The sequence below is a fragment of the Schistocerca serialis genome, chromosome 8 (genome assembly GCF_023864345.2).
Source record: "Schistocerca serialis cubense isolate TAMUIC-IGC-003099 chromosome 8, iqSchSeri2.2, whole genome shotgun sequence".
Lineage (NCBI taxonomy): Eukaryota > Metazoa > Arthropoda > Insecta > Orthoptera > Acrididae > Schistocerca > Schistocerca serialis.
In genome coordinates, this window is record NC_064645.1 from 54892493 (window position 1) to 54919173 (window position 26681).

The 26681-nt window shown below is 39.6% G+C and overlaps 1 protein-coding gene across 1 annotated transcript in view; it reads left to right on the forward strand.

Moving 5' to 3' along the window:
• LOC126416441 (uncharacterized) overlaps window positions 1–26681 on the forward strand; it is a 243333-nt gene that overhangs the window by 207859 nt on the left and 8793 nt on the right. Inside the window, exon 7 of the mRNA XM_050084164.1 lies at window positions 832–2415. Coding sequence (XP_049940121.1) covers window positions 832–2415 — 1584 coding nt within the window. The remainder of the gene's footprint in view (window positions 1–831; window positions 2416–26681) is intronic.

Sequence of the window (26681 nt, forward strand, 5' to 3'; positions counted from 1 at the left end):
ACTTAGTCTTTCTTTCTTATTCCATCTGGCACGTCTCTCCTGACCCAGGTTTCTGGGTGACTTATGAACTCTAGACCTTTTTCTAAACCTCATCAAGCCTTTTTCTTCACCCCTATTCCTTACTCTTCAATCCTTCTGCCAGAAGAAGAAGAAGAAGAAGAAGAAGAAGAAGAAGAAGAAGAAGAAGAAGAAGCCACTGGCTCCAAAAGCTTGCATACGTAACCCTCTCTTATATGTGTGTTCTCCTGCTGCCACTTGGTGAATGGATTTTTATTCTATCCAATTACATTATATTTTCAACATCAACATATGATAGAAAAGTTAAAGGAAATTGGTTAGTCTCATATAACGGATTGTAATGATTGCTTTTCCATTGGCTGAAAGAGATTAAGTGCATATCAGAAAAGGAATTCCCACTGTACCCAAAAGATATCATACTGATATTGCATATAAACAGCATCATACCACCAAGTGGTACACTCTACAGCTTAACAAACTCAGGGTACTACCATTAATTCTGAAAGGTTAGTCTCATAAAAGTGTCTAGGACAAGGAAAATTACATAAATATGAGAAAACTCTACAGATCCAAAATAAGAACTGCTAAGTGCAGTGCAAGTGATGAGTATATTTTAAATTCCAAAGAAAAATCTTAAGTGGCCTTTAATGTCATTCGAAGGTAAATTAATAATTTCCATGTGTTATTGTGGGTATATGTTGACTGATTTTAATTTTTATTGTGATTCTTCACACAGCAACAAATCAATGAAAGACAGGAATGTAAACTTCACATCTTAGTCACCAAAATATTTTTCTTTTCTTTTTGTTGCAGTATTACAAGAATCCCCATTGTGCTCTTTGCAACTATGTGGAACCTGAAGAAATGAAATGCTTCATTGATGTATCACACAGAGCTCATCGTTTACCATCCTTGAGCTTAGTACTGGAATTAAACTGGGATCCAGATTCCCAAACCATGCAGCAAGCAAACTGCCAGTTGCCTCATGGAGTATATGACCCATTGCACAAGAAATGCATGCGAATAGAAGATGCTTGTGGTGATGACTACATGTTTGAAGATGGAAAATGTATCCCCAATCCAGACCGTCAAAAAAGGAAGACAAGGAGCCACACAAATCAAAGCAGTATTTTAAGTGTTTCTTGCTTTGTAATAACACTTGCACCAAATGAATATATTCTTGTAAATGACAGCATTCAGCTGACTCTGAATACTTCTACTGCAGTGATACCAAATGGATTGTTTGAGATTTTTGACAATGGTTATGCAAAAGTCTGCAATGTATTTGACATTCCTTATTCTAAGGACATATTTAAAGGATACGTGTCAACTGTGTGTCTTTCATTATCAGTGATTTGCCTCATATTACATAGTGCCATATTCTGCTTAGTTCCAAAACTGCGCAATCTTCCAGCTATGAACCTCTTTTCCCTGACAACAGCACTACTTCTTGTACAGTTAATATTTCTGTTGGGTATATATCCAGTTGTGCCTGTACCTCATTCCCTGTGTGTTACAATAGCAATCCTCATTCATTATCTATTTCTTTCCTCATTCTTTTGGATGAATGTTATGAGTTTAGACATATGGAGGACCTTTGGAGTGAAAGGGTATTCTTCTGGTACAAGATGTCATTACTGGAAGTATGCAATCTATGCTTGGGGAATTCCATTGCTGATAGTTGTTCTTGCTGTTGTATTTGATAATACATCTACATTTCCAATGCACTTAAGACCAAATTATGCTGTACATAAAATGACTTGCTGGTTTGGAAGCCCACTCGGATTGTTGATATATTTTGTAGCTCCTATGTTTGTAATAGTTGTTATAAATATTGTACTCTTTGGGATAACTATTTACAGACTAAATGAAATGAAAGTCAGTATAAAATTCATAAAAAGAAAAAGAAAAAATGAAAACTGTGAAACATCACAGTCAACTCGACAAACAATGCCAGTGCAGGCATCTGGAGGTATTTCTGGCAACAGAGATAAAATACGTTTTTATTTGTATCTAAAACTATTCATTATTATGGGGCTAACTTGGGTATCAGGAATAATTGCAATATTCTCAGAGGTTGAGGCAGTTTGGTACATTTTTGTTATCTTAAATGGTCTTCAGGGTACCTTTATCTTCTTCATGTTTGATTTTAAACAAAAAATTGGTAGCCTGTTATGGGAAAAGTTGTTTGGTGGGAAATTTGAACAACCAAATTTTCTTAAAAACTTCAGTGTCTCAGGAAAGCAAGCAACAAATACAAGAAGTACAGCATCATCACAGACAAAATCATGCAGTGTCAGCAGTTCACGTAGTGTCTCATCTGACAAAATGACTGTCCTAAGGATGTCATCATCAGAAAATATGGAATCAAATAAGAGGAAACTGGAACCAGAAGAGGTGAGTTAAGATAGGGGTTTTTTTTTTTTTTTTTGTTTTTTTTATTTTATTTTATTTCTTTTATTTTTAGTTATGTAGCTTACAGTCTTCAGTGTCATTAACAGGTGTAATAATAGCAATAGAATAGTGGTATCTTATTAGGGTCCATAATTATGGCCAAATGAAAAGCTGTTCTGTAGCCAAACAAGTGGTTCTCTCTCTCTCTCTCTCTCTCTCTCTCTCTCTCTCTCTCTCTCTCTCTCTCTATATATATATATATATATATATATATATATATATATATATATATATATATATATATATATATATAATGGAAGGAAACATTCCACGTGGGAAAAATTATATATAAAAACAAAGATGAGGTGACTTACCGAACAAAAGCGCTGGCAGGTCGATAGACACACAAACATACACACAAAATTCAAGCTTTCGCAACAAACTGTTGCCTCATCAGGAAAGAGGGAAGGAGAGGGGAAGACGAAAGGAAGTGGGTTTTAAGGGAGAGGGTAAGGAGTCATTCCAATCCCGGGAGCGGAAAGACTTACCTTCGGGGGAAAAAAGGACAGGTATACACTCGTACACACGCACATATCCATCCACACATACAGACACAAGCAGACATATTTAAAGACCAAAATGACAAATGTCTTTAAATATGTCTGCTTGTGTCTGTATGTGTGGATGGATATGTGCGTGTGTACGAGTGTATACCTGTCCTTTTTTCCCCCGAAGGTAAGTCTTTCCGCTCCCGGGATTGGAATGACTCCTTACCCTCTCCCTTAAAACCCACTTCCTTTCGTCTTCCCCTCTCCTTCCCTCTTTCCTGATGAGGCAACAGTTTGTTGCGAAAGCTTGAATTTTGTGTGTATGTTTGTGTGTCTATCGACCTGCCAGCGCTTTTGTTCGGTAAGTCACCTCATCTTTGTTTTTATATATATATATATATATATATATATATATATATATATATATATATATATATATATATATATATATATATATATATATATATATATATAGACACACACACACACACACACACACACACACACACACACACACACACACACCCCCTCTGGCTCCTACCCTTGTAACCGTCCCCGGTGTAAAACCTGTCCCATGCACCCCCCCACCACCACCACCTACTCCAGTCCTGTAACCCGGAAGGTGTACACGATCAAAGGCAGAGCCACGTGTGAAAGCACCCACGTGATTTACAAACTGACCTGCCTACACTGTGAAGCATTCTATGTGGGAATGACCAGCAACAAACTGTCCATTCGCATGAATGGACACAGGCAGACAGTGTTTGTTGGTAATGAGGATCACCCTGTGGCTAAACATGCCTTGGTGCACGGCCAGCATATCTTGGCACAGTGTTACACTGTCCGGGTTATCTGGATACTTCCCACTAACACCAACCTGTCAGAACTCTGGAGATGGGAACTTGCCCTTCAGTATATCCTCTCTTCTCGTTGTCCACCAGGCCTCAACCTCCGCTAATTTCAAGTTGCTGCCACTCATACCTCACCTGTCTTTCAACAACATCTTTGCCTCTTTACTTCCACCTCGACTGACATCTCTGCCCAAACTCTTTGCCTTTACAAATGTCTGCTTGTGTCTGTGTATGTGCGGATGGATATGTGTGTGTGTGTGTGTGTGTGTGTGTGTGTGTGTGTGTGTGTGTGTGTGTGTGTGTGTGTGCGCGCGAGTGTATACCTGTCCTTTTTTCCCCCTAAGGTAAGTCTTTCAGCTCCCGGGATTGGAATGACTCCTTACCCTCTCCCTTAAAACCCACATCCTTTCATCTTTCCCTCTCCTTCCCTCTTTCCTGATGAAGCAACCAGGGGTTGCGAAAGCTCGAATTTTGTGTGTCATCTTTGTGTGTGTGTCCATATATATATATATATATATATATATATATATATATATATATATATATATATATATATATATATATATATATATATATATATATATACTCCTGGAAATGGAAAAAAGAACACATTGACACCGGTGTGTCAGACCCACCATACTTGCTCCGGACACTGCGAGAGGGCTGTACAAGCAATGATCACACGCACGGCACAGTGGACACACCAGGAACCGCAGTGTTGGCCATCGAATGGCGCTAGCTGCGCAGCATTTGTGCACCGCCGCCGTCAGTGTCAGCCAGTTTGCCGTGGCATACGGAGCTCCATCGCAGTCTTTAACACTGGTAGCATGCCGCGACAGCGTGGACGTGAACCGTATGTGCAGTTGACGGACTTTGAGCGAGGGCGTATAGTGGGCATGCGGGAGGCCGGGTGGACGTACCGCCGAATTGCTCAACACGTGGGGCGGGAGGTCTCCACAGTGGTGCACGTGCCCGTCGACCTGGGACCGGACCGCAGCGACGCACGGATGCACGCCAAGACCGTAGGATCCTACGCAGTGCCGTAGGGGACCGCACCGCCACTTCCCAGCAAATTAGGGTCACTGTTGCTCCTGGGGTATCGGCGAGGACCATTCGCAACCGTCTCCATGAAGCTGGGCTACGGTCCCGCACACCGTTAGGCCGTCTTCCGCTCACGCCCCAACATCGTGCAGCCCGCCTCCAGTGGTGTCGCGACAGGCGTGAATGGAGGGACGAATGGAGACGTGTCGTCTTCAGCGATGAGAGTCGCTTCTGCCTTGGTGCCATTGATGGTCGTATGCGTGTTTGGCGCCGTGCAGGTGAGCGCCACAATCAGGACTGCATACGACCGAGGCACACAGGGCCAACACCCGGCATCATGGTGTGGGGAGTGATCTCCTACACTGGCCGTACACCACTGGTGATCGTCGAGGGGACACTGAATAGTGCACGGTACATCCAAACCGTCATCGAACCCATCGTTCTACCATTCCTAGACCGGCAAGGGAACTTGCTATTCCAACAGGACAATGCACGTCCGCATGTATCCCGTGCCACCCAACGTGCTCTAGAAGGTGTAAGTCAACTACCCTGGCCAGCAAGATCTCCGGATCTGTCCCCCATTGAGCATGTTTGGGACTGGATGAAGCATCGTCTCACGCGGTCTGCACGTCCAGCACGAACGCTGGTCCAACTGAGGCGCCAGGTGGAAATGGCATGGCAAGCCGTTCCACAGGACTACATCCAGCATCTCTACGGTCATCTCCATGGGAGAATAGCAGCCTGCATTGCTGCGAAAGGTGGATATACACTGTACTAGTGCCGACATTGTGCATGCTCTGTTGCCTGTGTCTATGTGCCTGTGGTTCTGTCAGTGTGATCATGTGATGTATCTGACCCCAGGAATGTGTCAATAAAGTTTCCCCTTCCTGGGACAATGAATTCACGGTGTTCTTATTTCAATTTCCAGGAGTGTGTGTGTGTGTGTGTGTGTGTGTGTGTGTGTGTGTGTGTGTGTGTGTGTGTGTGTGTGTGTGTCTATATATATATATATATATATATATATATATATATATATTCATTCAGTGACCTAAAATAAAAGCTACATAATTATTTCTCACTGTTTCTCACTCTAATTATGAAGTAGATATGTAATGAAATAATAATGAATTTGTTTCAGCATCAGCTTTTTGGCTATTTTAGGTTAAAAACAACTTCTTTGTGAACAAATTAATCTAGATTTTTATAAGTTTCTCATTCAAACTCTTCAAAACCTCAAAAGACTTGTACATCAAGAAATTTTTTAATCTAGAATAGCAAAACAACTGAATTGAAGGCATAAATTAATAATTGCATCATCAGACAATATCCAAAACTGCTACATCTTCACGTCCAAAATTCACAAATGGCAAGTTGACTAAGAGGATCAACCAAACAACAACACTGGATCAGAATGTTCTGAAGAGAGAAATGAGGCCCACAGGAAGAGCATGAAAGAAATATGGGAACAAAGGAAGGAAAACACCCACCTCAGTACTTTTCATGTTTCTAATAATAATAACAATAATAATAACAAATTGCATATCAAACTCATAAATATAGTAATATGTAAAATAAGGGAAAGCAGTCAGTCATCTGTAGCGGACTGTTACATGGAGAACAGAGCAAGGTGGCGAAGTTGTTAGTATACTGGACTCGCATTCAGGAGGACAATGGTTCAAACCCGAATCTGGCACTCCTGATTCAGGTTTTCCATGATTTCCCTAAAGCGCCTCAGGCAAATTCCAGGATGGTTCCTTTGAAACGGCATGGTCTATTTCCTTCCCCATCCTTCCATAAACTGATGGGACCAATGACCTTGCTGTTTGATTCCCTCCCCCAAATCACGCAACCAACCAATATATAGAGCACATCTACATGTAACAGGAAATAGCATTTACACTAGTTTTCGAGCTCTTGAAAGGAGTTTCCTGAACTGAAGGTGGTGGGGAGTTGACATGGAAGGACACAAGGAGGGGGAAACAGGGAAAGAGACAGCTCTTTGGATAGGTGACTCTGCAGCCACACAACAAGGTGAAAGGGGTGCAGAGGGTCCAGCATACAGAGGCAGAGAGAGAGAGAGAGAGAGAGAGAGAGAGAGAGAGAGAGAGAGAGAGAGAGAGAGGGGGGGGGGGGGGGGGTGCAGAAAAGTGGTGGGTGAAGGCTGTGCCCAATCTGGATGGGGAAGGAGAGGTGTGGACATGAGAGAGAAGGGAAAAGGTAAAGTGAGGCAGTGGCAACAGGTTAGCAGAGATCTAGGCCAGCTGGACTGCAATAAAATAGGATACAATGAAGAGAGATGCCCATCTGCACATTTCAAAGAAACTTGTGCTGGAAGGGAGCATCCAAATGGCCCATGTAGTGTAGCTGCTGTTGAAATCATTTGTGTTGTGTCATGTGAACGGTCAAGTTTGCAGTCTCCCATAATTTGGCAGTAGCCATTTATGCAAGTGGACAGTTGGTTATAGTTATGCCCACACAGAATACTTTAAAGTAATTGCAGCATAGCTGATGTATAACATGGCTGTTGCCACATGTGACACTGCCTGTTGTAGGGTAAGAATTGCCTGTGACTGTGGTAGGTGGTGATGGGTAGGTGTGTGGGACAGGTCTTGCACCTGAGCCAATGATGGGGGAATGACCCAATGGGTGCAGATTTGGAATAGGGATGAACAAGTATATTCTGTAGATTTAATGGGCAGAAGAACACTACTTTGGTTGATGTGTGTTGGATATGGGGTAGGATGTCCCACATGTCAGGGCATGAGGAGGGCTACAGCTCTGGTGGAGGTTGTGGTTGAACTTTTCAAGGCCAAGATAATATTGGTGATCGCAGGAGTGCTGATAGGTAGCTAGTTAATAGGTTTACTGGTGTTTGTGGAAGAGCTGGTAGGATAGTGTGTGTCAGAAAAAGCTCTGGTAAGGTTATCAATATATTTTGATGACTCCTGCATTCCACTGGAGACACAGCATCCGTGGGTAGCAAGGCTGAAAGGAAGAGATGTTTTGATTTGGAATGGATGACAACTGTCAGAGGAGGTGCTGTTGATGGTTCGTATGGACATATATATTTATACAGGCATCTTAGAGGTGGAGATTGGCGTCTGCCAAGGTGGCTCGACGAGTTGAGAAAGATCAGTTGAAGTGGATATGGGAGTAGGTGTGTTGGAGGATAGAGCAAAGGTTATCCTTGCCATGAGCCTAGATTTTGAAAATGTCACCAGTGAATCTGTACCAGACAAGAGGTTTTAGATGTTGACTGGGCAGGTGAGATTCCTCAAGATGACCCATGAGTAAGTTGATCACTTCCATCACAGCCTTTATACGGTTCCTGTCTTGTTACTACCAGAAATCTTGCTAGTCACTGTGGATGCGACATCCTTGTACACCAACATCCCCATCTCCATGCCTGTGCCTGGGCCCGGGCCCATGCCCATGGCCTTGTGGCGCTGGCACACAACCTTTCCCAATATGCCCCTGACACCAAACCTACAATCTTTTTCTTAATCCTCCCAGCCAACCACATCCTGATCCATAGTTATTTCACTTGTGAAGGTCAAAACTGTAAAATGAAATCTGGTACTACCATGGAGCTTTAATGGCACCACCCTACACCAACTTATTAATGGGCACTCTGGAGGAATCTTGCAAAGTATTGCCTGTACAGAGATTATTGATGCTTGAGTAGAGTTTTCATTGTGCCTACAAATGGGCATGCAGTGCCTTGACAAAACTGATGACAAAGCAAGAAGAGTTTCTGTTGTTCGGAATGTGCAAGGTGTTTATCTTTTGTCACAGTACAGCATGTGTTTAGAAGGAATTATGGAAAAGAAGCACTATGTAAACAGAGTATTTTGCATTGCTACCAACAATTTAGGAACACAGGTTGTCTCTACAAACAGAAAAATGCTGATTGACCAAGTGTAACAGACGCGACTGTAGAGGGGCTGAGGAAAAATTCTATAAGCAGTCTAAAAAATTCAAAGGTCCATTCAAGCCACAAACTTAGAATACTGCAGCAAACTGTGTGGAAGATTTTGTGAGAGCAGTTACATTTCAGACTGTCTCATCTGCAGGTCATGCAGTTAAAACTGAAAGATTATGACCAGTGCCTTCCGATTTGCATCACAGTGTGGGAATGAACCAAACTGTGAGTGTGTTCACATGGAAAATCCTCATGAAATTGTGATGCTTGAATAAGATTTGCTAAAGATTGTTTCTTGTGAAATGTCACAGGCAAAGCTGTATGCACAATTTTTCTTCTGTGAGAATACTATGTTGGCTATCTCTTACCTGAATATTTTGCAGTTGGGGTTATTTCCACAGCTGCTAGCTGATACTGTAAATTTCATCATCTAATTATATGGTGCAACTGTCACTGGAGCATCAGTCAATGTTTGTTTCTACCTAAATGACAAATTCTTCATTACTCCACTGGAATTAGCAGTGAAGATGATGTGGCTCTATTGCCTTAGGTCCCCAGGTCATCTGACCTAATACCTTGTGCTGCTTTATTTTAGGGGTACATTAAGGTCCATGATTACATATCACTTGCCAGTAACACTAGAACTTCTCAGAGAATGCATCAGTACTGCTGTGATTATCAAAAGGATGTTGCTGCAAAAGGTATGGAATGAACTTGACTATGACGTGGACATGTGTCGTGTGACCTGAGAACGTTTGTAGAGTGCAAAACGTAAACTTTCTGACTCTACAATTCTATTCATACATCAATCACATTTGTACATGCAATACTTTGGAAGAATATAGAGCTTTGAAAATGAATCAATCATTACTAGTAGCCCCATAACTTAACAAGTGTATTGTCTACAGAAAAATTCTTACAACTTCATGTTATTTCTTCAATAATGTTACCAAATAACTGATATAAACAATATTCATTTCAGAAAGTTCTGTTACATTTTAGAATGTGTTTTTCAATAAGCAATGAAGAATATTGATTTTAAAAGATATTGTATAGGAAAGAAGAAACAGATTTTGAAAATATGCTAAAGAATTGAGGAATAAATGCTACTTTTGTGAATTTCCAGTCATGGGATATTAAAGCTCAGTTTTCCGCTAGTGTATGGCTTGTGCCTGTTCTCTGGTGTAATAATCACTTAATTTCCTTTTAATGTAATGTAATGCTGCATAGATATATAGTTTTACAACAGTCACAATCTTCAGTTTGACGAAGAAGGCAAAATAGTGTATTTTAAGCCTTGTTTATACTAGAAGGAATGGAAGTGAATACAAGCGAATGAGTATTCACAATACAATTTCCTGGGGTCTGTAAGTTTACCACTATTCTGTTCACTGAAGGGAACAGAGACTAATATGAGAAAACTAATGTTGATGGATATGTTTCAATTTTTTTTCCTTCCCCCACAACCTCCCACCCCCAGGTAACTCATTAAGGCAAAGTTGTTAGTCATTCCTTATGGCACATTGTAGTCATGATACAAAACAGGTATGTTCAAATTGATTTATTCTGTATGGAAAGCATGCTGTTGTTAATGAAAGAAGCAAATAGCATAAATATCAGATGTGTATTTGTCAGAATTTTTGGGAAAATGTGATGGTTGCCCGGCTTTGTCAGTCACAGCTCCATCCCTTGCTGGTCCTGTTCAAAAACTTCACCTGTATGTCAGCTGATGATTTTCATTTGTTTCTTGCTATAACTGAGCCAAAGATTGCAAATCAGGAAACAAATTATAGTTGACTATAACCCTCTGAAGAGAGGCTAGCATTGGCTCCTGATTCCTAGCAACTGGGGACAGTAACACTAGTCATAAGCACTTAAGTCATACTTAAATTACATCTTTATTCAAAGTAATTCCTAATTTCTGTAGGCCAAATGCAAAGCACTCAATGTTTTTATTAAAATAAGTTCAAGAGAGATAATGTAAATAAAAATGGTTAATGTAATGCAAAAAAGATCTGCCTTGCAGGATATTTGACGATATGATCAGAGGAAAAATGATTTAATTCATACAGCTGCTTTACTGAAAACTCATAAAATAATTGTGAAACTGTGGTGTAATTACAGGCACCTTACATGTATACTATGTGAGTAGTAATGAGGTTTCCCATATATTTCAGTTTTGCATCAGTCAGCAGTTTTTATTTTCAGTGGCTTTTATGTTGCTGATAAATGTTACACAACTTTAATGCAAAGTAAATAAAGAAACTGTTTGTGGAAATAAAAACCACATCAAAACAGTCTTCACCTCATTATCTGAAGAATATGTAATTGATGTGCTGCAAGGTGAGGGTGTTGGCTATATTAGTTCAGCTGCCTAGTTTGATAAAAAAAGACAGCCTGGAATAAAAGCTACTGAAATTTTAATTATAGTTTTGAACATGGCTATTACAGTAATGAGTGATTCCATATATTCACCAAAGCTGTAGCATGGTGGCTTTGTCTCTTGTTTGACATACTCCTTTTGATACTGTCACTATCATCTTTTATTATGTTTTCAGCACCAACAAATTCATGATGTGCTTTCTTGCTCTCTTTTGTCTTTCTTCTTTCTTTGTGGTGGACTCCTATATAGTGTTGATGTAGGTGTTCCATTCCAGGTAATGTGGTTTTGGATATAACCAAGTTAATCATCACACATCCCTTCATAACACTTCCAGAACTGTTGCATCTTCCTCAACCCCTAAACTGTGTTAGGTGTCTCCTAGAAAAAAAAGCAATGTTCATGACTTAGTGAAACCTTTCTAAGACAAAATTTGTTTTCTATAATGTTAGAAGTATTATTACCCACATTCTCAAATTAAGATATGATACTAAGATTCACATAGGGTCTGGACAATAAGCACTTAGTGGTTTGTTTTTATACAACCTATTTAGATTAATAAAGAAAACAAGTAGTCACTCATTCATTAGGAGTAGCATTGATACACTTTACAGCTTTCTATGTGTGCGAGTGAATGGCTAAAGGTTTCACAAGTCTTTGAGGAGGAGGCACTACTAGTAGGTAGGAGGAGAAATGTACACTTCTGTATTTGTCAATGACCACACATTTACTCTACATGAATGATTATTGAAACTGCACCTAGAAGAAGATGGCTGAATTTTAACAAATGTTTGTTCAGCTACAGGCCATACAATGGGGAAAGCAGTGGAGAATGCTTTTGCCTTCTTGGAACTGTGTTGTTAGACAGTGGCAGTTGTATTGCTCATGTTCAAGATTATACATATCTGCATATTTTTCTACACAGTAACAAGATCCCCAGAAATGTTTATACACCCAGAAGAACAGTAGCTTAAGAGAAAGATAATGGAAGTTTTTTCAGGCAGCTGGCAATAAGGCTTACAAAAAATTGGATCTTTCTTGCCTCTGAGAATCTGTGTTACATAAATTATGCAAGAAATTTGCAGAGATAGCATTAAAATTGCACAATCTTTTAACTCGGGTAATATTTTACAATTCTATATTTTGAGGGTGAGGTAGTAGTCCTGCGATCAGATGTTAGTCCTGAGCAACTCTACCTGCAGTCAGATATAGTTTTCCAGAGTTGCAACTTCCTTATATATAACAGCATCATCCACAAACAGCACTCTGTGCTTCCAACATAGTCCACTGTGCCATTTATACGTGTAGAGGCTGCCAATGGAAATAATACTGTGAACCCCTCCTTTATACCCATGAAACACTGAAATTATTCTTCATTCCAATTTTTAAGAACTTACTCCTTTAAGATATCACTAAAAATATACCATTTTGAGGTCTCATCCATGTTCCTCAAAAATGTAGATGATTATTTTTAAACTAACAAACTTTTTAATTGTCTACAAAAGAGACTAGTCCTTCCACTTGTCCCAAATAGAATGGGCACTGACTAGTGGAAACTAATTAAGGAATATCAGGCCATATTCATATCTTGTGTGGTCACTGCCTCCCCCCCCCCCCCACACCAAATCCCTCTCCCCATCTTCTTTTTACCTTTGCCCACTTCACCTGAAACAACTCCTCACCCCAGCTGAGCAGCAGTGCACAGTGCAGGTACAGTCTTGTTGGCTGAGTCAGTGTAGCTGTGTGTAGCTCTGTGTGTGTGTGTGTGTGTGTGTGTGTGTGTGTGTGTGTGTGTGTGTGTGTGAGGACATAATCTGAGAGCTTAACAATGTTCTCAGTCTTGCTTTTGGTGCTGTCGCTGAGTTTCAACAACACAGTATGTTGTTACCTTTACACCTCTTAGTATTTATGGAGGTATTACTGATGCAGATACATAGTGTTTACAGAGGAAGGTATCACTTTTTATTTAATAAAGGTAGGAAATTCTTAAACTTTGTTGCATTTTTCTAGTGACAACTATCACTTGCTGAACTAACATTTAATATAACAAAGGGAGAAACAAGTTGCACTTGACCACTTAACACTGAGATGAAATTGTGTCAATTGGTTATTGATTTCAGGTATATCCAGTTGTCTATATTTCCTCTTTTCTTAACAGTATGAGTGTGACAATGTGCACCATATTGGTGGTTTTCTGTTAAAAGATTTCCCAGAAAGACTGAGTCTGTCTTTCCTGATCCCCACCTTGTCCCAGGTGTCATGGTCCTGACAGGCTAATTACCTCAGCTCCATCTGACTGACCAACATAGACCTTCCCACAGTTCTTGCCGGTGAAGTTACTACACACCACTTTGTGCAACTGTTTCAATATTGAATAATACCATAGTTGTAGTAACTGTTATGGCAGAATGTGGAAGCTTTTATTGAGTGCTTTTAACTTTCAGCAGAGCTGTCTGAAATTTAGGCAACATATGGAATAGCAAACCACTTTTTGTAACTAGTGACAAGCTCATTTTGGCCAGTGGTTTAATTTTTCAGATTTCCTTTTTTCTATAACGTTCTGAATCAGGCCTACGTCCACATACATTTTCTGCAAACAATCATAGGGTGAATGATTGAGGGTACATTTTACCACTACTACTCATTACATTTCCTGTTCCACTCACAAATGAAGCCAGGGGAAAACAACTGTTTATATGTCTTTGTATGAGTCCTAATTTCTTTTACGTTATCTTGTGATCCTTATGTGCAATGTGTGTTAATGGCAGTAGAAGCATTCTGCAGTCAGCTTTTTATGCTGGTTCTCTAAGTTTTCTCAACAGTGTTTCTCAAAAAGAACATCACTTTCCCTCCAAGGATCTCCATTTACGTTTCCAAATCACCTCCATAACACTTGTGTGTTATTTAAACCCACTGGCAACAAATGTAGCAACCTGCCTCTGAATTTCTTCAGCGTTTTCCTTTAATCCTACCTGATGAAGATTCCAACACTTGAGGGCAAGAATAGCTTGCACTAGCATCCTATAGGCAGTCTCCATTACAGATGAACCACATTTTCCTAAAATTTGCCCTATAAACAATAATTGATCATTCACCTTTCCTACCACAATCCTCACATGCTAGTTCCATTTCAAATCTCTTTGCAACATTACATTCAGATATTTAAATGATGTGACTGTGTCAGGCAGGGCACTAGTAATGCTGTATCCAAACATTATGCAATTGTTTCTTCTACTCATCTGCATTATATTTTTATACATTTTGAGCCACTTGCCATCCATCACACCAAGTAGAAATTTCAGGAGGGGGGGGGGGGAAGGGGGGGAGGGAGGGGGGAAGAGAGAGGGAGAGAGAGAGAGAGAGAGAGAGAGAGAGAGAGAGAGAGAGAGAGAGAGAAACAGCGGCCCTAACAATTCCCTGATGATACCCTCATCTCTGATGAACAATATACTGGGTTCTGTTATTCAAAAAGTCTTAGAGCCTCTCACATACATGCGAACCAATTCTGTATGCTCATATCTTCATTGATAGTCTACAGTGGAGTACAGTGTCAAATACTTTTTGGACATCTGGAAATAATGGAATCTGCCTGTTGTCCTTCATCCATAGTTCACAACTGAATGCTCCCCCCTCCCCCCTCCCTCTTTGTCCTGAAGTTTCAACTGGCCCAAGCCACTTTTAAAACAAATGACACAAACTAACAAGTAATCCATATTCAACTGTTACAAAAAATTACGAAACTGTAAGCCCTAAATATTAACCACAGTTCTCAGCAGTCTCGCCTAAAAGGATCATTTATGATAATCAGTTTCAATTAGGACTAGCTGCTCTATGGGAATAACCCAACTCGGCAACAGCTTTGTCTACATCTGATTATACAACACTCAAAATATTAAAATCTTAATCAGTGTGTAGCCACATTAAAACACTTAACTCACCTTGCCTGAACTGGCAATAGCCATTTAAATTGCAAACTACACACAATGTAAAATAAGATAAATTTACCTATGGTCTAAAGATTATACAAACAACAATACATGGAGTTTAACTTGGTGCTTCACCACCTTTGAATCAATTTGAATCAGCACTAGCCATTTAAATTTTCGAACTGCACAAGCAGCTTGTTGTTGTTGTTGTTGTGGTCTTCAGCCCTGAGACTGGTTTGATGCAGCTCTCCATGCTACTCTATCCTGTGCAAGCTTCATCATCTCCCAGTACCTACTGCAACCTACATCCTTCTGAATCTGTTAAGTGTATTCATCTCTTGGTCTCTCTCTATGATTTTTACCCTCCACGCTGCCCCCCAATACTAAATTGGAAATCCCTTGATGCCTCAGAACATGTCCTACCAACCGATCCCTTCTTCTAGTTAAGTTGTGCCACAAACTTCTCTTCTCCCTAATCCTATTCAGTACCTCCTCATTAGTTATATGATCTACCCATCTAATCTTCAGCATTCTTCTGTAGCACCACATTTCAAAAGCTTCTATTCTCTTCTTGTCCAAACTAGTTATCATCCATGTTTCTCTTCCATACATGGCTACGCTCCATACAAATACTTTCAGAAACGTCTTCCTGACACCTAAATCAATACTCGATGTTAACAAATTTCTCTTCTTCAGAAACGCTTTCCTCGCCATTGCCAGTCTACATTTTATATCCTCTCTACTTCAACCATCATCAGTTATTTTGCTCCCCAAATAGCAAAACTCCTTTACTGCTTTAAGTGTCTCATTTCCTAATCTAATTCCCTCAGCAACACCTGACTTAACTCGACTACATTCCATTATCCTTGTTTTGCTTTTGTTGATGTTCATCTTATACCCTCCTTTCATGACACTGTCCATTCTGTTCAACTGCTCTTCCAAGTCCTTTGCTGTCTCTGACAGAATTACAATGTCATCGGCGAACCTCAAATTTTTTATTTCTTCTCCATGGAATTTAATACCTACTCCAAGTTTTTCTTTTGTTTCCTTCACTGCTTGCTCAATATACAGATTGAATAACATCGGGGAGAGGCTACAACCCTGTCTCGCTCCCTTCCCAACCACTGCTTCCCTTTCATGCCCCTCGACTCTTATAACTGCCATCTGGTTTCTGTACAAATTGTAAATAGCCTTTCGCTCCCTGTATTTTACCCCTGCCACCTTCAGAATTTGAAAGAGAATATTCCAGTCAACATTGTCAAAAGCTTTCTCTAAGTCTACAAATGCTAGAAACGTAGGTTTGCCTTTCCTTAATCTAGCTTCTAAGATAAGTCATAGGGTCAGTATTGCCTCACATGTTCCAACATTTCTATGGAATTCAAACTGATCTTCTCTGAGGTCATGTTCTACAAGTTTTTCCATTCATCTGTAGAGAATACGGGTTAGTATTTTACAGTTGTGGCTTAATTAAACTGATGGTTTGGTAATTTTCACATCTGTCAATGCCTGCTTTCTTTGGGATTGGAATTATTATATTCTTCTTGAAGTCTGAGGGTATTTCGCCTGTCTCATACATCTTGCTCATCAGATGGTAGAGTTTTGTCAGGACTGGCTCTCCCAAGGCCGTCAGTAGTTCTAATGGAATGTTGTCTACTCCCGGGGCCTTGTTTCGACTTAGGTCTTTCAGTGCTCTGTCAAACTCTTCACGCAATATCATATATCCCATTTCATCTTCATCTACATCCTCTTCTGTTTCCATAATATTGTCCTCAAGTACATCACCCTTGTATACACCCTCTATATACTCCCTCCTCCTTTCTGCTTTCCCTTCTTTGCTTAGAACTGGGTTTCCATCTGAGCTCTTGATATTCATACAAGTGGTTCTCTGTTCTTCAAAGGTCTCTTTAATTTTCCTGTAGGCAGTATCTGTCTTACCCCTAGTGAGATGAGCCTCTACATCCTTACATTTGTCCTCTAGCCATCCCTGCTTAGCCATTTTGCACTTCCTGTTGATATCATTTTTGAGACGTTTGTATTCCTTTTTGCCTGCTTCGTTTACTCCATTTTTATATTTTCTCCTTTCATCAATTAAATTCAGTATTTCTACTAGCCCTCATCTTTTTACCTACTAGGTCCTCTGCTGCCTTCACTACTACATCTCTCAAAGCTACCCATTCTTCTTCTACTGTATTTCTTTCCCCCATTCCTGTCAATTGTTCCCTTATGCTCTCCCTGAAACTCTGTACAACCTTTGATTCTTTCAGTTTATCCAGGTCCCATCTCCTTAAATTCCCACCTTTTTGCTGTTTCTTCAGTTTTAATCTACAATTCATAACCAATAGATTGTGATCAGAGTCCACATCTGCCCATGGAAATGTCTTACATTTTAAAACCTGGTTCCTAAATCTCTGCCTTACCATTACGTAATCTATCTGAAACCTGTCAGTATCTCCAGGCTTCTTCCATGTGTACAACCTTATTTTATGATTTTAGAACCAAGTGTTAACTATGATTAAGTTGTGCTTTGTGCAGAATTCTATCAGGCGGCTTCCTCTTTCATTTCTTAGCCGCAATCCATATTCACCTACTACGTTTCCTTCTCTCCCTTTTCCTACTACCGAATTCCAGTCACCCATGACCATTAAATTTTCATCTCCCTTCACTATCTGAATAATTTCTTTTATTTCATCATACATTTCTTCAATTACTTAGTCATCTGCAGAGCTAGTTGGCATATAAACTTGTACTTCTGTTGTAGGCGTGGGCTTCATGTCTATCTTGGCCACAATAATGCATTCACTATGCTGTTTGTAGTAGCTTACCCGCACTCCTATATTTTTATTCATTATTAAACCGACTCCTGCATTATCCCTATTTGATTTTGTATTTATAACCCTGTATTCACCTGACCAAAAGTCTTGTTCCACCTGCCAGCAAACTTCACTAATTCCTACTATATCTAACTTTAACCTATCAATTTCCCTTTTTAAATTTTCTAACCTACGTGCCCGATTAAGGGATCTGACATTCCACGCTCCAATCCGTAGAATGTCAGTTTTCTTTGTCCTGATAACGACGTCCTCTTGTGTAGTCCCCACCCGGAGATCCGAATGGGGGACTATTTTACCTCCGGAGCTTATACAGACACATTACATTTTAAGTTTAACACAGAGCTTAGATGTCTTTAAATTCTACAATGAATTTACCAATTTGAATCAGCAGTAGCCATTTCAACTTCAAACTTTTTTTTTTTTAAGTTTGACCCTTTCCTGGAGATAGCACAAAAAAAATCATTTTAAAACAACTTCATGGCTCTAGTGCCATAAAACTAAGCACGTTAACAATTTTCTGAGCAATGATAGGTGCTTAGGAATTTCAGTTAAAAGCACTAATGAAGACTGTCTTAACAGGACATCCTGAAACATAGGTCTCAATCGACACAGCACATTAAAACAATACTTGCATTAACCAGTGCCTTCAACACTGATGACATCCAAGTCCAACCAGTCACAAGAAATGATACTGGCATTAGCTGCTTGAGGCTTAATCAAACATAAGGTTATGACTTGTCAACGAATATGCTCTCAAATCCTTCCACCTAATAGGTGGAATGTTTTAAAAGTATTCAATGATAACAATTTAAACATAAGCGTGGAATTTAAGGCTAGACATAAACCATTTTACTGCCACAAATTACTCTAAAACAATGAATATCACAGTACTAACAGAACATGTTAAAGATGGCTGTAAGATCTAACAACATAGAATTTTCAACTAACTTGGTCTAGCCACTCAAATAGCAACCAATATCTCAAATACAAAATTTCCTTTGCTAAAATAGTTCAGCAGCCTATGTTGCCCCCAAACATTTAGCTTGAAAAAATGGGAAATAACAGCCACTAGACAATGACTAAAGCCACAATGGACAGTTTATCAGGTCTTTAGCCACTCTGCATTTTAGATGTTTTTAAGCACACAACTCAAGAGCATACTCCAAAACAGCCACATTTCTAGACAAACTAGCACAAGATTCTGCACAGCCTGAGCCTCTCAGCACTTGACATAAGTTTTATGAAAAATAGCTGATAAATTCTCCAGGAACAATACTTGATGATTTTACCATGAATCTACACCCAGTAGTTCCCACTCCACACTCCCAAACCTTTGGAATGCCAACTGCATTGGCTCATTTTGTCCTCGTCAAACAGAAGTGCACCACGCCCTGCTGCTCTAGATGAGGGTTTGTTTGTGCACTCCAGAGTTCACAACCCAGCTCCACTGCAGCATGTCATGTGTTGTGTACTCACTCACCCACTGCTTGCTGTGGTTCCTGCTCTCACTATCGCACACCACACTCCTCCTTAGAACACTGTCCCAGCAACATCACGTGTTAATGCTGAAACTGTCACTGATGTGAATGATAGCTAAAGAACTCAGCAGCATGCATGAACAGTATGTTGCATGAGATAAGGGCAAGCAGAGTTTATATGAGCAATGATTTCTAAAACTGTGCTGATTTGTGGACATAAGCTTTCTGGTCTCTAGGAAATTTATTTTATTCAAACTCGGAATGTATCCTAGAATTCTACAGTGAACCAATGTTAGGGATATTGGGTTGTAATTATGGATGTCCGTTCTTTTGCTCTTATTATAAACATAAGTCAGCTGCGTTTTTTCCAGTGGATTGGGAGTGTGCACTGGGTGAGAGATTCATGATGAATGCAAGCTAAGAAAGGGACATTGCCATAGAGTACTCCTTGTAAGCCCGAACTGAAATTTCATCCAGATCTGGTGACTTAATTGTTTTCAACTTTTGCAGCTGTATCTCTATACCAGGGATGGTTATTGCTATGTCATCCATACAGGACTCTGTGTGGTAGTCAAACGACAGTGTGTTTTTACAATTCTCCTGTGTGAATGCTTTCTTTAATGTGGTCCATGATTGACTGGATGGAAGCCTGAGACCCAGTTAGCAATTTTACATAGGATTAGAAATTTCTGAGGTTCTCATCCAGATATTTTGCTAAGGGATGATGGTGGTAGTTGTATGCTTCATCTGTAGATCTTCTCATAGACACACGAATGTCTACTAACTTCAGTCAGTCATTTGATTATTCTCTTTTGAACTGAGAGTGCAACAGCCCTTGATTCCTCAACATTTTTGGAACTGTTGTGTAACCACAGTGGGTCTTTTTTAGTCATTAATCCACTTACTTGCCACATACTTGTCCAGAGCCCAGTTTACGATCTGTTTGAACTTTGCCCATAATTCCTCTATGCCCATCATGCTGAAACTAAATGATTGAAATTCATTGTATAAATGAGATACTAACAACTGCTTATCTGCTCTTTCTAACAGAAACACTCACCCAGCCTTCTTGCTTAACTTTCGTAAGCATAGTCACTAGGATGGCATCATGTTCATTAATCACTCTCTCTATGCTGATGCTATTGATAACGTCTGGCCTATTTGTAGTTACAAGGTCTGAGACATGTCCATTCTATTTGGGCTGCTAAACTATCTCCTCAAGACAGTTTTAGGAAAACATGTTCAAAAGTATGTTGCAGGATTGCCTGTCTGCACCCTATGCAATGAATCCATCGACCTCCCAGTCTGCACTCAACAGACTAAAGTTGCCTCCAACTATAGTCCAATCCATGAACAATGGCAGTTCACACATGTTGAAGCACGGACAAAGATCACATTGTTGATGATTCCAAGCAACAACTGCTGTATGCACATGCACTTGCTTTTAGCTTGAAGAAAGCATATATCCTGCAAATTACATCTCTCAATTGCTTATGTCGAATGTATCACTTACCACCACCATCAGTGATGACAACTGGCAACAATTGGAATAAAAATTCACTAAAGAATTCGCTATGATCACATTTAATGCTCACATTAGCCACGGCATTCAGAGCAGAGTGCTCAGAATACTACTGATCGCTTATTGCTGTTGAAGAGTGCATGACATAGGTGCCCAGAACAAGCCTAAACTTGACTGCCATTGTTCGTGACTCCAACTACAGTATTGCATGATCTGGTCTTTTACACACTACTGACTGTAGGTTTTTTTGAACGACTCTAGAACTATCACTGTCTAATCGGGTAGCTGATATGTATATTCTTCCGCATTTGCTGTTGTCTCACTCTAGTTTTGTGGTTTATTACGCAGACAGGATTTAAATGAGATAGCAGCAAACACGAAACAATACATGGCATCTCTTCTCACAGATAGGAAAAAATTCAGAACGTAGAGTTGGCCATATTGACAAACATTCTAAACATTCTTGCCAGTCGGGTTTTCGTAGTACATTGAAATGCTGCTACATTCAAAGATGAACAATACGGAATTTGTATTTGCTTCGTTGGATAATGTATGAAAATGCAGTGGTCGAAACTCGGCGCGGAGAAAAAAAAGCTTGTCTTCCACCTCTTTTTTTTTTTTTTTTTTTTTTTTTTTTTTTTTTTTTTTTTTTTTTTTTTTTACTGACGCAGAGGTTTTGGCGCCAGTATTTATCTTTGTGCCTACAAAGCATGCCTGTGCAGCGCTACATATATTCGACGGCAGAACTAAGTTGTGGCGGCACCCACCGACATTTTTAAGAACTTCCGCTTGCTTTGCACACGATTCTAAGCCGCAGGCGGTTTTTTGGATTACAAAAACTGGGAAAAAAGTGCAGCTTAGATTCGAGTAAATACGGTAGGGAGTTCTTCTAGATTCCTCACTTAATACTGGGTCTTGAAAGTTTGAAAGCAGGTTTTAGGGAGATAATTGGCATATATCTTCAAGAGTCTATCAATTCAGGTTTTTCAACACTTCTGTGATGCCCTCCCGTGGATAAAACAAACCTGTGACCTTGTGTGCTGCTCTTCTGTATATTTAATATCCCCTCAGAGTCCATCTAGTAAGGATCACACACACTTAAACTATATTCTAGGACTGGTTGCATGAGTGTTTTGTAAGCAATTTTCTTTGAGGACTGACAGATCTGTTGACAGGATACCGGGAAATTACAAATTCTGTGACCTGCCTTACCTGTGATTGAACCCACAAGATCATCCCATTGCATAGGCTAACTGACTGCTACACTTACATATTTGTAAAAGTTGATCAGTTCCAGTTGGGATACTTCTTTTCGGTGTTTTATAAAGAGAGCATTTTTAAAATTCCTAAATGTTTAAAATAGGTTACAAACTGTTATGCTATTTTAAAATATAAGTATTATACAAATCTGACTGGCTGTTTGTCCAGATTTTTCAGCTCGTACATCATTACAGATACTTGCATCCCCTACAAAAAGCCTGAGCTTACTATTAATGTTGTCTGCAAGGTCGTTAATATATAACATGAACAGAAAGGGTCCTATTGCCCTTTCCAGGGGCACACTTGGCAGTACCTCTGATAGTGCTGTCAGTTCTCAATCCAAGATAAAAAGCTTCAGCCTCTCTACCAAATAATCCTCAATACAGATAAAATAGTGTTTTATACCCCATATAATACTATTTTTCTTAATAATTGTTGGTATGGTACAAGTCAAATGCTGTCTGGAAGTTATGATTTACTGCATCCACCTGAATGCCTTTATCTGTGGTTATTTTGTGTGTACTACCTCATTAGGTCTAAGCTCAGAATATGTTCTAGGAGTCTCCTTAAGATGGACATCAATGAGATTGGATAGTAATTTAATGGATGACTTCTGCTATCTTTCTTGTAGGCATGTGTGAACTCTGCTATCTCTTGATCACTGGGCTTAGTTTTAGTTCAAGGATCTGCAGTATATTATGTTAAAATTGGAGCTAATTGTTAAAATGGCCTTAACTCAGTTGCAAATTCTGCATATATATTGACAGAGATTCTATTAGGCTTTGGAGTTTTGTTTAATTTGTGCAGGTTTAGCTGTTTCTCAAAGTCACTGACACTAATATTCATATCACTTATCTTTGCAGTGGTGCAAGAAGTAAAGAGGGGTAGAACATCTGGTCTGTATTTAATAAAGGAACATGTGAAAATGAAGTTCACTGTTACTTATTTCACTTTGGTATCCTGAGTTTCAGTTCCTGCACTATCCATGAGTGCCTGGACACTGTGGTGGGGATGATGGTTGTGTGCTACTTGTAGAAATGTGCCAAAATATGGCAGGGACAGGATGGTGGGTTGCTAGTTTACCTTCAGGAAAGCTTTTCTGGGGGAGGAAAAAGAAGCAGGGAGAGGTAAAGGACTATGCAGGTGAGTTGACTGGGTAGAAGTTATGTTTAAGTTTGGAGTGGAAGTACAGAAGGGGAGAAAGGCTGGTGGGGGACAAGCAGAAGTGTTGGAATTGGGATACAGAAGTGAAGTATACATTGCAAGGAGAACTACACTCCTGTGTAGTTCAGAAAAGCTGTTGCTAATGGGAAGAATGCAAATAACATGGGCTGTGAAGCAGCCATTGCAGTCAAACTTAAAGTGCTGCGTAGCAAGCTCAGCAGTTGCGTGGTCCAGCTGTCTCTTGACAACACTTTAGTGGTGACTGTTAGTGTGGTCAGACAGTGGTCACACTCACATAGAATGCTGCACAGTGGTTGCAGTTAAGCTGGTAGACTACATGGTCACTTTCACAGGTGATGCTGCGTTTTATGACATAGGATATTCCTTTTAAAGTACTGGAGTAGAGGGTAGTGGGATGATGTACGGGACAGATCCTGCATTTGGGTTTTCTATAGGGATGCGCACAATGGGGCAAGGACCTGGGAGCAGTGATGGAATAGGGACAGAAAAGGAATCTGTGTAGGTTGGGTGGTGGGTGGAATACCACTATAGGAGGAGTATGGGGATTTATAGGGAGAATGTTTCTCATTTCAGGGCACAGTGAAAGGTGTTGAAAACCCTTGCCGAGAGTGTGATTCAGCTGCACCAGGCAGAGGGTATATGAGGAATGTTAGGTGACTGGTAAGGCAAGAATAGAGAGATGTTTCTGGACAAGAAAAGGAGAGTACTTTTGGTCAGCGGAAGTGTTGGTGAGCACCTCAGCATATCTGGAGAGGAACTACTTGCTACTGCAGAAGTGGTGTCTATATTTTGCTATGCATTGTGGAAAAGACGTCTTGATGTGGAATGGGTGGCAGCTGTTGAAATGAAGGTATTGTTGGTAGTTGGTAGATTTGATATGGACAGAGGTACTGATGCAGCCATCAGTGAGATGGAGGTTGACATAAAGGAACGTGTCTCATTGGACTGAAGAGGACTAGGTGAAGAAAATGAGGGAGATGGTGCGGAGTTTCTGGGGTATGGTGGATAGGGTGTTCTCACCCTCTGTTCTGATCATGAAGATGACATAAATGAATTTGAACAAGATCATGGATTTGGGATTATGGGTGGCTAGGAAATTTTCCTTTGCATGGTGCATGAGAATGTTGGCATAGGATGGTGCCACACAAGTGCACGTGGCCTTACTACAGGTTTGTTTGTAGTTGATACCTTGAAAGGAGAAGTAATTGTATATGAGGATGTAGTAGGTCATGGTGAGCAGGAAAGAGAGTGAATGTTTGAAATAATTAGGATACTGAGAAAGGTAGTGTTAAATGGTGGCAAGGTCATGGGCATTGGGGATGATGATGACCAGAGAGATAATGTCGACTGTGATGAACGAGATCCTGGATGGTAAAGGAACAAAACATGTGGAGTGTGTCTATGCATAGCTGTATATTTTGTTTTACACCTGTGATGCAACAGTCACTATTTTCTGGAAATCATTTTACATTGATGATGAATTAGATGGGCTGCCTGCAAACCTTAATTCTGCTCTCCGGGTCTCATTGTAGAATGTTTGTTTGAGACCTGTAAAACTGGTGTAATGGGAAAGCTTCCAGTGATGTTCACCACAAACATTTATTATCACTATAAACAATATGATGACAGGTCCCACATGAAATGGTTGTTCACAGGCATGCAGTTTCACAACCTTACAGAACAGCATGATACCGGAAGATACAGTGCACTTTTTTAATTGAAGTTGGACATGAACATACTCAAGCTGGTATCAAATTACACAGTTAGTACACACAGCAAGTTTCATAACAGTTGATGATATTGCATAGAATTGTTTATAGTTGATACTGACCAATAAAAATTATATAGACAGTCAATAAAGTTTTTCTGGGTTTGTGACCTCATTGTCAATATGTAAAATTACCGATGTTTTGGTCACTTGCAGGTGACCTCCTTCAAGGTGTTTTTCTTTGACTGTGACAATGGCCATGGAAGCCTACTTTTGGATTTAACAATATAGACAGATTAAAAAATGTACGAGGGTTTAGGAATAAACAAAAGATCATACAGCCATTTGAAACAGCCGTGTTCGGAATAACATTTATGAGCACAAGTGCCATCTTTAGATTTATAATTATTCATGAAAATTTATGCATATTCTTAATAGCTTCATTATTCAGTTCATAAAAAATAGGGCAACAAGAGTAAAGTGGTACATTAAAATCTGAAATCCAACAGGCATAATGGTACAAATAGCAAAATTAATTTTGGGTGAATTCAGACTTTGATTACAATTATTTCTTCAGTTAATTAGTTTCAGGGAAGCCAACGCACAATTCTATAAAGTCTAGATGTTGCTATTCTAATGACTGATATCAATATATCCAACTTGACTGATGTAGATTAGCTCAAAGTTTCCTATCTTGTATAGTAGTAAAGTTTTCAGTTGCTTCAAAACTTGTAATTAACATGATTTTAAGCAAAACTAGTTACACAAACAGAATTGCTGCATTGAAAAGAAAAGTCTAAATAACACATATAGGCTAAGTGAGATGAAGTCTGAGTGAAGTTTTGACAGATTCATGTGTGTGATACATCGGTTCAATGTGCATAACTAATTTTAAAGTGAAAAATGTTAATTATTATTAGCATTGCTGCAATAAGAGCACATGGAAGATCTCAACTTACTTTGTTTTACATGGAGTCTCCCATCATGAACTGTTGTACCTATATATCTATTCAGTGAACAGTTAATTACTACTTCAAGCTTGAGTCATAGTTCTTCTGCATGCTTCTGTCCAGAGCTAAAGGTTTCAAATTCATATTTTAGACATAGTTCACTGAACATATAAAGCTATATACATTTTCTAGTTTCCCTTTTTATTTCAGTAAACATTGTTGTTACAACCATCTCATGGTCAATGATAACAGTTTCAATATGGACATGATAAAAGTGGTCAGGTTCTAATCTGCTAAATGCTGTTTGTTCATTGCTGATTGATAATCCAATTTGCATTGTTACACAATCCTATTGTAAATCTATCCAAATCAAATATACCTTGAATATGAAGGCCATTAGAATGATTAACAAATCTTTGTGTGGAGATAAATGAAAAAGATTTCTACTCAACAAAAATTTTTGGTTCATCCTTCTTCAATAGTTGTTCTTGGTATTTCAGTTGTCTAGGGAATGATTCCTTGCTGCAAGATGTTCATTGGTTTTTTTGTATGTGATAACATGCTGTAAATTAAATGCTTCAGATTTCCTGCTGAAATAATCCTCAAATTTTATTCTTTTCTACAGCGTTCAAACATTGCTGACATTACCTACATGGTGTATAACTTT